The 16,880-nt window shown below is 37.2% G+C and overlaps 1 protein-coding gene across 1 annotated transcript in view; it reads right to left on the bottom strand.

Annotated features, from left to right (window-relative positions):
* Positions 1-16,880, bottom strand: part of PARD3 (par-3 family cell polarity regulator) — a gene marked incomplete at its 3' end in the record, with an annotated part of 183,209 nt that overhangs the window by 44,811 nt on the left and 121,518 nt on the right. Inside the window, exons 14-17 of the mRNA XM_008949412.1 lie at positions 14,967-15,156; positions 9,871-10,019; positions 8,728-8,772; positions 2,250-2,477 (exon numbers count right to left, since the gene is read on the bottom strand). Of these exons, the coding sequence (XP_008947660.1) occupies positions 2,250-2,477; positions 8,728-8,772; positions 9,871-10,019; positions 14,967-15,156 (612 nt within the window). The remainder of the gene's footprint in view (positions 1-2,249; positions 2,478-8,727; positions 8,773-9,870; positions 10,020-14,966; positions 15,157-16,880) is intronic.

Raw genomic sequence — 16,880 nt, 5'->3', positions numbered from 1 at the left:
TCCAACTACTCTCTAACTCTTATCAGGCCACTTCTACACCATATCCCTGAGCACCCCAGCTAGACGGCTTTAAATACATCCACAGATGGTGATTCAGCCACTTCCCTGGGGAGCCTGCTCTAGTCCTTGATTAACCATTCAGTGTAGAAAATTTTCCTAGTGTCCAAACTAAACCTCCCCTGGCGTAGGTTAGTACCATTTCCTCTTGTCCTGTCAGGTGCAGCATGTAAGAGGAGGCCAACACCTGCCTCCATACAACCTCCTTTCAGGTAGCTGTAGAGAGCGGTAAGGTCTCCTCTCAGCCTGCTCTTCGTCAGGCGAAACAACCCCAGTTCCCTCAGCTGCTCCTCGTAAGGCTTATCCTCAAGACCCTTTGACAGCTTTGTTGCCCTCCTCTGCATCCTCTCCAGAACGTCAATATCCTTCGTGTGCTGTGGTGCTTTATTATAATATGTGGAAGTGATAAAAACAAAGTATCTCATCAGAATGAGCAGTTCTATGCACGTAGCTTGGTTGCACTTTGCTCAACCCGCCTTTGCCATGTGAGATGTGAGAACAGCCTCACTCTTGCTCCCCCATGACACTGCGATGGCTCTTGGTCCACCAGTGCTAGATGATTTTGCCAACATGGAGAGAAGAGGGCAAAGACTCACACCGTGCCACTTCAATTTCAGCCAGAAAACTTTGTCTGGTTTCTGCTATTCCCATTTAAAAGATAAAAAGGCCACCAAATACTTCCTTGCTACTCTGTATGCATTGCATCAACAAGCTCAAAACTCCTTACAGTAATCTCATAAACCTATACTCATCCAGAAAGCAATTCATTACAACAGTTTTGCTATATTTTTGATCAAATGAAGTTAAACCATCTGTAACTTCTAGATAAGCCTTGGCTATCTGATGCTTCAGAACAGGATATTACTATCAGTGCACCCAAACTAAGCAAGGCCTTTTAGAAAAACATGGTCTTATGTCCCTAAAGACCATGGGCATGCAGTTTGGAAGAATGAGCGAGATCACTACACATCTTTTCATACCTATTCTTCTACTGGCCAGAAAAAGATTGACAGCTAGCAGCACCAGACTAGCATTTAGCCTCACTGCTCCATGAAATTGCTAGGTGCTGGAAAAGTGAAGCAGAATTAATTCCATCTGTAACTACCTTTGAGAAAAGTGACTGGCAAAATGACCTCCTTTTCAGTCTCAGAACACTTTTAGAAAGAGGCCGATAAAAAAAAAAAAAAGAAAAAGGCAAGTTTTAAAAAAATAAAAGCATGATCACACAAGTAACTTATAAAAGTGTATTAGGGAATGATGCTTATGAAACAGACATTCTGAAATTAAAAAAAAAAAAAATTCAAAAGAGCAGAGAGTGAAAAGTCTCTTTCTAAGACTTTTTGTTAGCATTCAGGCTAAACATTTTACTACTTAAACCTTCCCACCATCATCTTCATTCATAAGCTTCTAACCAGCTACAGGTTGATTAAAAAAAATACTGCTGATGTGTGACAAGTTGAAAGTAGTACAACATGAAGGTTAAAAATTCAATGATTTTAATACAACCTCTGATTGAGGTAATTTACCATTCATACTATTTTCATTCAATACGAGTTGTCATTTTACCAGCCCATTCTTACACAGTTCAATAATGATAAGGTTAGCTTTGAAGTGATTCTTTTATGTTAACGACATTCTCCACATGTTGGGTCATACTTCGGGTTAAAGAACTGAAAATGTAAATGAATGCCCATTAGGGTGGGTAATAGCTGATCATTAACTTTATATTTTATTAGATCTGCCAGCCTTACTCTAATTAAAGGACAGTGATTTCTTTTTTTCTCCCAGACACTATAAATGCACTCTTTCAAAGTTAGATGCACATATTTTTGTAACATAAACTCACTGGGTTTTTGTCTTCCTGCACTGTTTCGTTTTGTTGTTTGTTTGGTTTTTTTTTCTGATTTATATTAGTAAATTAATTAGCTGTCATACAGAAAATTTTCATAGTAATTTAAGTAAGCACACTCCTAATAATCTTATTTTTTTATTTTAGAAAGGAAGGAAGATGGAGAGTGTTCCAATCTGTGAATGCATATGAAGGCAAAAAGCCTGGAAAAAAAAACATGATTAAAGGAAGTTATTTCTATTCTTTTAAAATCCTACAATTATCTTCTGCTACTTTTAATCATTTTTGAAAGGAATTAACTGATGCTGTTAACATCCTTTATGTACAGCAATAGTTTACTTACAAGTTTCCATGCCTTCATCATCATCATCTGCTACAGGTTTATCGTATGACTTGTCTATGGCAGCTCTGAAGCTTTCATTGCAGCCGCGTCCTCGGATGATCCGTGGGCGCGGGCGGTGGAAGGGAATGTCACCATTCAGAGTCACCTCAGCAACGGCTGTCTGCAGGCTCTCTAATGAGCTGGATTTCTTCAGACCTAATGAAGGCCCCACATCTCTGGTTGGGGAACCTTAGTGATTTAAAGGGGAAAAAAAAAAAGTAATTAGAATTAGCATTGAGAACTGCATGCTTGATTATGCATATCCAGCCTGAAAGTCTTTGGGGATACATTTAAGATTATTCACATCATCTCTCAATAATCTGTAGGGAATTCTCTGCGGATATGTTGGTCTCAGAAGTGAATGAGTATGTCAAGTCATATTCAATGAAACTGACGTTAGCAATGTCTGGCTTTTCAAATCAGTGAAGAGAGACAAACATCCACTACTATTATTTTAAACAATTTGAACGATAAAGTAGTCATGAGGCTTTAAAAACGTAGCTCAGAAAAACAGTAGGGTCATATCTACCAGCATCAAACAAAACTATTAATTATTTTTGTTCTGAGCAGAAAATTTCATCTGTACAGACGAGCAGGGAGCAGATTATGGGCATTAATCCTGCTGTGTTTAGACTAGGAGTCCTGCAAAGTCGCCTGACTTCTGGCTTCAAGGAACATACCATTTGCTTTTAATCGAGTTTTAAAGACTCGCATCAAATTGCTAACAATTTCACAACAAAATACTTCTGAGAAATATCAGTTGACTTGCTAGGATTTTGTGTAGTTTAAAAATATCTGTGGAAAGGACCCAATTAGCTGGGCAATGCTAGCTACACAGCTGGAAAAGAAGCACATTCCTGGCAGCCACCAGGTTGGTGTTTGGGCAACACCACAGCTGGGGCTGAGGGCAGCTCTTACTGCTGCAGCATGTCCATGGGTGTGCCAAGAAAGCACCACACAGTATTCTGCAAAAGTCTTTCCCCATCCAGATTTTTCTTCTCAGGTTTGTGGACTCTGCGTCTAGCCCCTGGTTTTAGATACACTCACGGTGCAAATCAGCTGACAACTGCACAGTTAGATGTCATAGTTAAAACTAGAAGAAATCTTTCAAGGGAAAACAACCCCACTGCATTTATTTGACGTGATTTTATTAGAAAGTGCAGTACAGTCTTGGAGAGATTCTCTATAGGATTTGGGGCTAGAGAGCAAGATAAGGTGGGACATCATCATAGCTACATTTCCTGAAGTTATGAGAACAGAGCCCCCACCTAGAACATGGAAACCTCATCTTTACTCTACCAAAAAGAAGCAGAACGGAGTGTTGTGGCACCACAGCAGTCCCAAGCAGTGGGTTCTTACTCCATTGATACCAGTATCCTCATCTGACAGAGGCACAGAAATACAAATTTCAAAGCCAGCCAGCACTGACAGACAGAGCCAAAAACTGAATCCTCAGGGATACCAAACCAATGAACAATACATTTGTAAGCATGGTCTGGTGTGAATAATGCAATAAAGGAAAATTATCTTTTTAAAGTATTTATCTCAGAATAACACAAATCTCTGGAGTTGTTCTCTGTTCTGTTACATATGAAGAGGGAAAAGAGAGGCAGTATCCATCACCATTCTGTAACAAAGGCATGTGAAGTTACCCTAAACTGGGGAAAACTGCTCCTACCCTACTAAAACCACTTCTTTCACTGTTCAGTATTGGGTGGGGAGGAAGAGGGTTGCTGGACCTACAGAAGGGATGCAGAAGGCAGCCTGGCAAGTCTTCTCTATGTCATTTGTTAACTTGGTATGAGATGAAGGAAGGCAGCAAACACTTTCCTTTCCTCTTCAGCTATTAAAATTCTGAGCAATTATGTTAAACTGAAATCTCTCAGATCAAATAAATTCAAGCAGCAGCTGTCAAAGTATTCCCCTTCAGTGTCCTACTGATGAGATGAACTTGTAAATAGAAACAAAGCAAAAATCCTCTTTCACAGGTCTACACAACTTCTGCAGTTTGGTTACCCCAGCAGCCTGGAGCCCTGCTGGCTGGGATCCTCAGTAGAAATAAACAGACTCCAACAAATGAGAAATTTTATCTCGATGAACTCACACGTCACGGAAGAAGCCACCCTCTCACTCAGCCTGTACTTGTTGGAGGGCCGAGCATCATGAGGATGGCTGGGGACATAGTGCAGCTGCTGGAGTGAACAAGAGCAGCAAGCTGAGACAAGGAAGGTTTGACGGCTTCCCAGCTGTGCAAACAAGCTGCAGTCCAGGTTCACCCAACTTCTGAATATGGGCTGAAGTCTAAGGCAAGTATTGCTACATAATTTATAAGTGTGCCCTCGATTAAGACAGTGCCCTATAAAGCTGTCCACTTCCTAGCACATGCCAAAACCTGCTATTCCCCCACTAATGCCTGCAGTAGTCAAGAAATAAGATTTTGGTTTTTACTTTTCAAGATTGCAGTTTGTTAAAAAACAGTCCATCAGACAGGAAAAATGAATGCAGTATTTTGAAGGGAAAAAAGGAGGAAATGGGACAATCACATATAAACCAGCTGCTTGACAGATTCAATTTCAAATACAAAAGGAAAGGGTATCCCCTTACATGGCAACTTACTGTAAACTTCCTTATTCCAGATTCTGCTTTGCAGCCTTCTAAATGAAATTCTCATCTCTGTTTTCCTAATTACCGAGTGGCTCTTTTTGTAAACAGTAATTATAAAGAAGGCATTTATTCACACATTTATGTTCATAAAGGATACTAAAAAAAATTCCATTTCCTGCCACCCAGTACAGAGCTTTGTGAGAACTGTATTTATGTAAGTTGTGCTTTCCCAAAGGAAAAGTTAGATGGGATATGACTTAATGTTCCTTGAGTACTGTAAAACTAATAATGGATTACAGAAATGATAGGAATATTTATTGAACTTGGGTGGCCTTGAACACAAATGTGGACAAGTTGCAGAATTTGAAAGAAGGAAATGTCCTCTTGCAAGCAATTTAAGCACCGTGATCACAAAGCTATGTATATTTTAACACCTTCACTATCTTCTATGACCACTTCATAGCAAGTCTGCTATTTTCAAAATATATGGTTAAGTCTCCCTGTAAATTGAGTGACTTCAGAATTTATTACTAGAATTCACCAGCCAGAAAGTAAGTTGTGTACCCATAATCCAGTGAGAAACAGCAAACTTTCTTTAAAATTGATTCTGTTTAAAATTTATGAGTCACATCAAAACCTTGTTTTCTAAATACAAAAATGTCAGCATTTTCTTCCAGCCTTTACAGTACTGGTCATAATCATCAGAAATGTTATCTGCTCAGAACGAGTTCTATTTTGACACCAGAATTTAAAGTAAAAAAAAAAAAAGGAAAAAAGAGAAAATGACACATCTACCTAAAGGATCTTTATATGACTGAGGGATGAAAGTGATTCTTTTATCATTTTTAAAATTTAAAGTTTCTCAAAATTTCCCTTCCGAACAATTTTCTTAATAAATATCCTTTGAGGTAGATTCATCCCTCTGTACCCCAGCATCCTCTCTGCGGTGCTCCACTGAGCTCGGCCGTGCAGCCCTGCCCTACGTGCCACGCTCCCCCACCACCGCCCAAGGGCGTGCAGCGTGCTCAGCGCACAGCCCCTGCCCACCACACGTGCAGCCCAGCCCCGGGGACAAGCCAAGCCCGGCCCCCAGCCCACGCTCGTGCCGGACGGTGCCGGCAGCGCGCACCTGCTCCCAGAGGGCGCAGAGCCCCCCCACCGGGCTTCACAGCGCCTGCAGACCCAGCCAGGCTTGCCACGCACCACACCATGGGAAGCCCACGTGTGAGCCCTGCTCCAGACTCTTTGTGTCTCCTCGTGCTGACACTGTTCAACAACACATTGTGCTTCCATTTCTCTCGTCTTAACGTTAAGAATTTATACAGTGCCACAGATCCGCTTGGGCAATTTTTCAAATGCAAGAAGGATGGTGTCACAGGAGATAGGATGGTTCTTTCAGTGCTCCCTTCAGTGCTGAAATTTAAAGGCTCCAAAGGAAATTTTTCATCAGCGCTTTCTTTTAAAAAACAATTTAAAATGTCAATTTTGTTTCTTTCTGAAACATTTTTATTTACCCTCAGACTAAATGCTACCAGTAACTGATGCCAAAAACTTCCCTCCAGTCAATGAAACCAGTTTTGCAAAGGTACAAAGTTTACTTTCTAAGCAGTCTCTTAAAGGACACAATGAGTCTGTAATTTACTTAGATCTGGTCCACTATATTGGATAAATTTGTCTAGGTCTAGTTCAACTGATACACTAAAAGAGTAACTCTTGGGCTGGGGTGAGCAAGGGTGGAACAGAGAAAGCAACTGCATGAAAAATAATTTATTTTGGTTCCATTTAATAAAACAGTTCATGTAAAAAGCGTCATGTAAAAATAAACAATTTAAATAAATGTTCTTCTGATTCGTTTTTCTTTCTTTTTCATTTTCACAATGTGTACATGAAAAAATAGCCACCTAGAACTATAGTATGCTTGGGACTCAATAAATGATCCATGCTCAATTGCTACTGAATGTACTTCTAACCTCTAGGATGAACTGTAAACACTGCAAGGATTAGTCACTTCAAGTGAACTATAAAAAGAAAAATAATTAAAAATCTATTATGGTAACTAGGGTTGGTGAGTTATACACTCTCCTTTTCATCCAATACTATCAAGTCCAACTTTGACTGTAACAGAGTTTGCTTTTATTTTTTCTAAAGTAAATATATGCTGAAGTTTTCTGGCTTCTAGAGTTCATTAAAACATAGTTCACAACACATTTGAAGCAATTTTTTTTTCTTAGAACCAGATGATTTGTAAGCCAAACTATAGTAAGTGGTTTGTTTAACAGCCACATCCATCTTCAGTAACAGGAGAAATCCGATGTTTATATACAAAACCTGCTTAAAAGCACGCAAGATAAATAAAATAAAAGTACAGTAAAAGGTGTTTTTCCTTTTCTCCAGCCCCTGAGCTTGGTGTGGACAAGATATGTAACTGCTTAGTCCAGATGGTTACAGTCACGCTCTTTCACCCAAGTTGTCTGACTTGTGTCTTTTTTTGAATTTAATCCAGGTGTTACATGTGCAGAAAGTTACACTCGATTAATACCACCCTCTAGTGATATCACCAAAAACATTACGTGCTTTTAAACCCTAAGCATCATATTTTACTAAAACACTCAAGTTTTACAGTATTCGAATCACATCCCATTCAAATAGGCAGGCTAATAAGAAAATGAAAAAAAATTTACAATAATTTTGAGTTTGATCTATAACTCCTTTTTATGTGAATAATGCTCAGGGGTGAAGGCAGCTCCTAAGCACTGATTATTACCGCAACCATTAACACAATTCATGCATTCACAGTCTGATGGCTTTAATCCTTCAAAAGTATAATACATTTTAATTTCATGTACTCATTCTCAATTTGTAAAGCTGCAAGTCTGTGGCCATATTCTGCAACAGTTGAAGAGCTACAGATTTTAGCTCTTTAAATAAAAAGTATAATTTTTATCACTTGGTTATCTACAGCTTTTCAGTATTCCTACTTATGTTGTAAACTGTGGTCAAAAAGAGGTGCAGTTGCAAATTATTAACTGTAAATCCTGTGTGGAATGCCCTACTCCCCAAATCATGCTAAAATAAATAATATTTTTGGGTTAAAAAGGTGGATTGTTCCTAATTAGAGATAAGTAATGTTATGGTGTCCTCTGGATCTAGCCTAATTAAAATAGCATTCCAAAGGTCAAAAGCTAACTTATATTAATAAATCATAACGGTTCATAACTGCAGTTGTTGCATTATTTTAATTACTACTAAAAAATATGCTTTGAAAACTATTTCCCATTATCATTGCGTGAAACGTTACAATTGATGGTATGTGGAGAAGATTCTGTTTACATATTCTTTTGTTCTGTTACAATGCTCGGGTTTCAGATCCAAAGGCAAATCGACTTGCACAAATAATCTTCCAACTCAACTCACAACATGTATCTGATGACTACTTAAGGCAAAGGCAGCAGTTTTCTAATTAAAATAATTACTTCCAAGCACTGTGCTAGCACTGTAATAGCCAAACATTTGACTCTTCTAACATCATATCTCTGCACATTAGAGCTTGAAGCTAGGAGATCCAAACAAGCATGAATATTTATGAGTTCAAAGTGTAGAAACAGGTGTCTACCTATAGTAACATGTATGACCTGGTTGAATACACTACTCTAGATATCTATCTCTATAGAGAATTTTCTTCTTCTGTACGACTTGATTATTCACAACAATAGAAAGCAGCCATGCAAGTACTGGAATATTCATGTTTTCATGCAATTTGACTGGCAGTTCTGTAATTGTGGTAAGCTGCTTTGACCAAGGTTTCTATAGCAACAGCCTTACTGTCAATTCTTACCTGTTTTCTGGTCATCCATTGTACTGAGCTTAGTCTCGTCAGCTACTGTTAAAAGGTAAATGTATAACCGTTAGCCCAGTTAGTGTCCATGCCCCACATGCATCCAACATTCCTTCTGTTTCATATACATATTTTTTTAAAAGTTAGGGAACCCTAGCAATGTCATATTTCATGCAAATAAACTGCAACAGTAAGCAAACATTCTAGGTAGAAAAGGCAGCAAACTAGTAACCTTCATGCAATGTCAGTCATGTTCACATCACAGGCAGGTACAATGTGTTATTTACACGTTAGCACATCACAACCAGTCAAGACAAGCCAATAGCACCAACGTTACTGTCCCCTGAGGAAGTTGGTGAATTACGGGTTGTAGTTAAGATATTAACAATTATTGTAAAGGAGCAAATCATATTATATTTTATTATACTGAGTAGGGAATTTTGTGTGTTTAAACAATCAAGACTCACTGTTTAAGGTTACTAGAGTCTGCACTTCAGAATCCAAGTTCAATGGTAGAAAAATAGATGGGCTCATTAGCAATTACTTTATCTCAGCTGTTTCATCCATTAAAATTATTATAGCCGATTGCCTGTCTTAGCAACTGCTGCTGTGTAGGGCTTCTGATACAAATATTAAAACCTGTATCTCAAACAGATGTCAGACTAGTCCCCTTGTCTAATTCTGAATGAACTCTTAAAAAAATAATACTTGCATCTTTAATATCTTAATCAAAATCCATCTACAAAATGAGAGATGATGAAGGATCCTTAAGACCAATTGCATTATAATCATGAACTGAGGATAATCCTGTTTACCCAAAACCACAGTGGTACAGTTTTATGCAGTTACTCTATATGGACTGGTAAATGCACTTTTCACCTCTATTTTAATAAATACTTTTAATGTCTGTGTATAACCATATATCCAGAGGGCTACGATATTTAAAAGTATGGACATTTGCAAGTAGTACAAACAATACACAGGCCACTTAGCCATTCATGTTAAGAATACTTTACTTTCAATCAATAGACATTATGTGCTGTAGTACTGCACATAAACAATGGGTTTGGAATGACAAAATCTATATACTTACAACATGAAAATCAGGTTCAAATAAAACAATTGAAAAATATCACTCACTACCTAGATCCATGCTTTTGGATTTTCGTGTTTTAACAAACTCCAACTGACTGGCATCTGAAAATTGCTTTGTACGCTTTTCTGACATGCTCTGGCGTCCAAACCCTTCTCGCTGGAAGGCAAGCACTGGATCAACATCTGGACTAAGAGTGCTGTAGGAAGGGAAAAAAACCATGCGAACATTTATCAAGACCACGCAACCTTTCACTCTGCAGAGAAAAGCATTTATTTAGCACGTGACTTCTACCAATGACAAAGTGCACATTTTTAAATAACCCACTGCAAGGAGTCAGTAACACACTCGATGGATTTTTTTCACTGTGTTGAGCAATTTTAGTTAAAAAGTATCAAGAACTTCACTTACAAGCTTTAATGAGAGATATACATATCTGGTACATTATACATACACTATTGGAACATACAGTCCCAACACAGGAATAATTTGAGGAAGAATAAACCAGTTCTTTTTTCTTCATGAGAAATAAATATGTTCAGCTGATAGCAAATTACCAGAATTTTTTCATCATGACAAAATGGTTTTAGTAGAGCATAAATAAAATCTGTCCTGATTGAAGCCCACAGAGCACTAAACTTCTCCATTTAAAGGCTTAGAATTAAAATTTCTCTCCATATGTGAAATTGCTTGTAAATTTTTCACAGGATCTCCTGTTTTTAACCTGGCTATAACAGACAAATATATTTTCACTCATTACTTCCCCATAGAGCCAGTATTCGTCACAATGGTTCCACCACTGAATCAGAAATGAGGGTAACTGGACTGAGTTTTGGTCTCTTCTGCAGGTTTCTTGCATTATCTCAGCTGAGTGAGTCGGGTTCTCAGCAAAGGGTGATCAGCTGATCGGAACCACGCTTCATTGGAAGCAGGCTGAAGACAGAGGTATCCATTTCGGTCAAATGTTGGCAGAATCATTAATGCAAGAATGAAGATCAAATCCTGTGTGGAAGCTAAACCCTAGGCTTGCAGTGTGTCACCATGGTCACAATGTGTGTTAAAAACCCTTTTAAAAAATTGCAAGATTGCTTATTGTTAATAAACAATATGAAAGGAAATTCACACAAAGTTCTTCTGACTCCTGCAAGAAGGGAGAGTATTAGAAAAAGCCTGCAGGTAGGCCTAAAGAATTTAAGAGTACTACTCCAGCTGGCACAAAAAGAAATCAAAAGCATAAAACAGTGAAAAAATTAGTATATTGCACTGTTGTTATCTATCTATAGGAAAAAGATCCTCAAAATCCCACCCCAATTGTTGTTCCACTAAATAAATTTTTTTAAAAAATTGAAAGCTAAATATTTTGTCACTGAGATCTCTAAATAGATTAAGTGTTCCAAAGGAATTATTTTCTACTTTAAGTGCTAAGTATAACACACATCTCATACCTAGTGAGAAACAGGACAATAGTGAATTTCTGCAGAAATCAATTTATACTTCTAAAATTCTCTAACATGCACATGTTTTTGTATGCCATGTGCTATAATTTATAGAAGTATCTTTGATCAATAAACAGCTGGGTATTCGGCACAAGAGCAACGAGAGGTAAAAAAAGTGTCCAAAGGCATCAAGTACTATAAAGGATGAAAATCACTATCCACATTGCCAGGCAGCCTGGAAAAAATTCAGTCTAGTAGTGGCAGATTTACAAATAATACGATAGGTGCATGTGACAAGCACATAATACTTAAGTGAGAGCAGGATCAGAGCTTATATGAATAAAGTCAATGTCAAGTGCCTTTTGACTTTAATGTTTCTGGCTCAGGCTCATAATGTTTTACATTTAATTACTGCAACTATTTCAAAGATGTCTGCACAATTTAGCACTGTTTTGAAGCATATGCTTAAAAGCTCTGATGAATCAGAGACCCAACTCAAAAATAACTATTTAGTACTCATATTGACTCCCACAAAACAGGGAAAAATTATCTGCATGCAATGGAAAGATAAAACAGACAAGGCTAATATGCGCTTCTAGCATTTACGGCAGCGCAACATTCAGCTGAAAAAAACCCACCTAAGTCTGAAAACATCCTCTGAGTGACTCAGCTGAACTTACAGGGTTTCAACACCTTTCATAATCAGATCATACATGACTTTCCCAAGGCCACACAGGAGTTTCTGGCTCATTGCTAGTCAGCCCTGTCTCTGAAGGCTGGAAAAATGTGGTTTTACTAAGTGAGAATTTTCTCTAGCAACAGCTGTTAACACAGTTCATGTTAGTTAAAGATTACCAGTTTCATCTTGCCGAGCAAAATGTATCCTGCAACACTCTCTTCAAACAGGTTGAATTTCTGAGACTAATTTTTTTGGCTCTATGCTCCTTTTTTTCATGTGAGTTTACTTTGATCCATATATGTAAAGCTTCTAAAAAAGCTAAATATCATGTTTATGTAAATACAACATACACATATATATTCAACTCGAAAACCTAAGAACAGACTAAAAGTCCAAAGTTAAAGAAAACTCAAAAAGGGCACCACAGGTCCCAGAGAGAGCAGTGTGGTCTGGACATGGTGTCAGCAACTGGGAATTCTGGAGACTAGATCCCAGTGTTTCCACTGCCTTAAGGGGCTTTCTCTCTGCTTGCCTTATCTGCCCATATCACATCTACCTTCCCTCACACACTTATTAGGGGGACTGTTAATCCCCGTTTGCACAGTATCCTGCATAATAAATTCACTACTTAGCACCAAAAATTACTTGCTCTTTGACACCATGATATCTTTTTATGGTACAAATATCTGAGCCCTATGTATAGAGTCACCAGTTTTCATGTCCTGGCTTGTTTCTGTTATTAATGACCCACAAGCCTGTTTTAGTAATTCAGGAAGGAGCAGCTTACAGGAGTTTCGATGTATCTGCATTGCCTAGAAGTTGCTGTGACGATCCACAACTGGAAAAGCCAGTGAGCACAGAGAAGGAACTAATGGCACTAAAAATGCCTCATTTTAATATTTTTCAACTACATTAAGAAAAGACAGAAGGCAAATTTAGTGCAAGTCATTAAGTTATGCCAAATGCAATTTACTATATTCTAGCATACTTAACAAATAAGATTTCTGGAATGACAGCTGATCCTTAAAAGAATGTAACCGTCTTCTGACCCTCAATGTTATTAAAATTCCACTTATTAATCCTGTCTTATTGCCCCTTTGTTTTCATAACATTTTCATCAAGGATTAGGGAGATATTGTGAGACTGGGAAAGCTTACATTTTCTTCTGTGATTCAGAACAGCTGCCATTCTTGTTTGGATAACCCTTCATCCATATTCTTAGTTTTACCCTTTGTGCCTTCCAGCAAATTCATACAATGCACCTTCGCTTTACAAATCTTCCTCTATCCATTAGTAGCAGGAAATTAATGCAACAATCTAATTCTACCGCTATTTACTTTTTTTACAAATAGAATACATTAGATAGTAAGGTGCTGCACTGATCTACCCTTTTAAGTGCAATTGTATCTCGAGACCTTCACAATTTCTCATACAAACATTTAAAGGTTTTGAGCATCACCAGTTCTACAATACCTAATCCCTATTTTATTTACTGTTACTCTTATTTTCAAAGTAGTATATGAATAGCAAGATACACTGCAGAAGTAAATGTGAAAGCATTTGCAGGTTTCAAACAGGCTCTTACTTTATGCTGTGGGTTTTTGCTCTTATTTGGCTAAAAAAATTCCCTCAGAAATAAGCAATTATGTGCAGCCTTGAGTACTATTCTATGTAAACAGCTAATTTTTCAGATTCTCAGCTCTAAAAGTTTACAAAAGACAGATGGACTTTTCAAGAGCCAAAATTACAGGTATGACTTGTCCAAGAGAAAAGCTATAATATTAAACAAACAAACAAAAAATTAAAAAAAAAAAAAGGAGGGATAAAAAAAGTTACCTGTTTGTAGAACCATTAAAACAGTGCTTAAAATACAGAAATCAATTCCTCGACAGAAGATGAAATAAATTAATAGAAAGTAATCAAGAAGCTGACAGGTGCATATCAGCTGGAAGGTGCTATTGCTGTTTTATTAAGGTATTGCTGACACATTCATAACAGGCTCAAGAGACTAGAAAAATATGAAACTTCATATACTTCACACCATTTGTGGTAATTATCCAGCTTGAAGAAGTGGCAGTGTACAGGGGTGGGCTTTTATTTTGCTATTACTATAGATAATTACAGGACTTGCAAATTAAATCTTAGATCTGTATTAACAGCACTAAGCAACACAGAGTATTTCTTTGTCAGGAACCTAAGCAAGTCAATAATGGAGCTCAATGCATTTCTCATTCAGATTCTTATATTAAAATGTATAAAAGTAATTAGAGAGTCAAACTAAGAGTCAGAGAAATCATTTTTACTATCGATTAAACATATAAGGTTACTTTCCATAGTTTTAATTGTGGAACTGTTTCTTTGCCTATTTTAAAACCTACAGCTATTACAGTACACTGCCTTTGTTTAAGTTACAAACCATAGAATGATATGAAAGATATTTCTTCATGTATAGTAAAGAAATCCTAACTAGTTCTTTGTGCACAAGCATCAACACTTCAACAAATCAAAAAGCTGCTGTGACTTCTAAGCAGATTTTAAAATATCTGTATATTGTTAGGCAAATCAAGAAAGTATACAGAAGTATTGAAAGGCTCCTACATATATACTGGAACCCAAAAGTAAAATCTTTGTTTATAGACTTAGAAATATTTACAGTGATGCTTATAAATTAAAATTTCCAATTAGAATTATTCTTTCATAAAGTGAAGTGTTTATATTTTGCAATTATTTTTTTTTTACAAAAGCTAGTCCATTTGGCATCATATCAAATCATCAAATTAACACAGCCATATATTGATTTGGTCTTAATAACGATTAGTAACGGTTCCACAAACGTGCTTTGACACAGAGCACAGAACTGCAGCCAGAACTAGAAAGTCTAATGAATTGTCTATACAGACTTCCTTCTTGAAACAGGGACAATTACCAGTTTGGAAATAGTGAAATCTTACTATTAGCAGTAGCCAAAAAATAAAGGAAATGACATATCTGCAGTCATCTCTTTTTTCCTTCCACTCAGCCATGCTCTTACCAGTCTGTTGATTCATTAATTGCAGAGTTAGCCCATCCACCCGCATCGACAGTGCCAAAGCCAACATCATCGTGGGAGCTGGATGACGACTGGTCAGAGAGATGAGGAGGGAGGACCGACAGCCTGTCATCTTCAATAATGACAGTGTCATCTTGGGGCATGTTCACTGTGGGAGACAGCTGATATTTACCTGAACAATAAAAAGGAGAAGAAACCCGAAAACTAAATAATGGCAGAGAGGGCCTTGAATAATATACAATCACAGCTGATAAAACGTTGTGTCAAACTGCAATCCTACTGATAAGAGTGACACAACACTATGTCTCACTTTATACTCATCTTCCTATGCAGAGGTCTGAAAAGTAATATACACCAGTTGTATCTGCAGCCTACAGCAAGGAGACCACAAAACCACAGAAGAGCTGAGGTAGGAAGGGACCTCTGATCTGATCCAACCTCCCCTTGGATCGAGCAGGGGCACATACAGAGAGTTGCTCAGGACCCTGACCAAATGGCTTTTGAATTTTTTTATTCTACCATATCCCTGGGCAACCTGTGCCAGTGCTTGGTCATGGTCATAGTGAAGAAATGTTTCCTGATGTTCAGAGGAAACCTCCTATGTTTCTGCCTGTGCCCCTTGTCTCAGGTCCTGTCACTAGGAGGTCATCACTTCTCTTGATCAATCTCGCCCTCTTGAAATTTGAAACATTTGACTGCTAATGGGAATTTAGAACCCTTTCATAAATGCCTCCACAATGGTAAGAATTGTGAAAAGTGATGAGAAATCACAGCTAAAGCTAAATGGTTCTAAACACTGATTTTCTCCTTCAAAAAATAATCTAGAGGCACACATGTAAAATTTGGGGAAAAAAAATTACCGAGTTCTATCACCACCAAATGAAAATAAATGTTAACAATGTTGTTAAAATGCTTAAACTAGGGCCATCACATACATGAAAGTGAAATAATAAAGATTCAACATTACTCCTTGTTCAACAGCAGTCTTCATTGGATTAATCTGTGAAAGCAGTAGATAAAAGGTGATATTTAGAGCATTCTTACAAACTAGTAAAACACGGCTTCCAAGTAAAAATCAGTGTTAATGTGTGTATAAGTAGTAGAAATACACTACCACTGCTGCTTTTATGGGGATAAACATATACACACAGTTATATTTTCCATTAGTCATTTCAATGCGTAAGATTGTACAATTTTCAAACTGCTATATAAAGAGTAGAAGGAACTTATAAACCTATAGAAAACTTCATGCCACCAAAGCAGACTAAAAAGCTATAAACGACATCAGAAGGAATATTTTCATTGCAATGTTTTGTAACACAACTATGGTTTAAACTGAATAAATCAGTTTTTCAGGACACATGCATGAGACACAGAGTTGCGAGGACAGGGGTTATATAATATTATTTGGAAGACAATGGAAAAATAGAATTATCATCGTTTAAACTTTTAACTTGAAATAAACAGTGGTTATTTCAGCATTTAGAAACATTAAATTAAAACTTGCTCTAAGGAAAATAAAGATTTACAAATCTGGATGAAAGTTAACTGAGGTAATGACTAATTATTTAATTATGATTCTCTCATATTAGCTGTGTATCATTTTTTATGTGATAGAATATCTTTTAAAACTTTTTTTTCCTCCTGGATATTGATGCTTAAATTAAGAAGGTCTGTCATCTAAAATGTTTGGTCCTAACCTTCACTATATGTGACATTATTTCTAATGCATGATCATGACATTACATGAATTTTATCCCTGCAAATGCATTATCTTACTAAAACAATTAGTAAAATTGTCACATCTTGTGAGATGAAAGGCACTAGCTTAATCAACCATTAATCTGACAACAAACTGTAAATTAGTCTAAAACTATGATGCACTGCAGTAATAAT

Source organism: Merops nubicus, unplaced genomic scaffold (assembly GCF_000691845.1).
Source record: "Merops nubicus isolate BGI_N331 unplaced genomic scaffold, ASM69184v1 scaffold7491, whole genome shotgun sequence".
NCBI lineage: Eukaryota > Metazoa > Chordata > Aves > Coraciiformes > Meropidae > Merops > Merops nubicus.
Note: the sequence above shows the minus strand (reverse complement) of the source record. Positions and strands in the feature narration are given on the sequence as shown.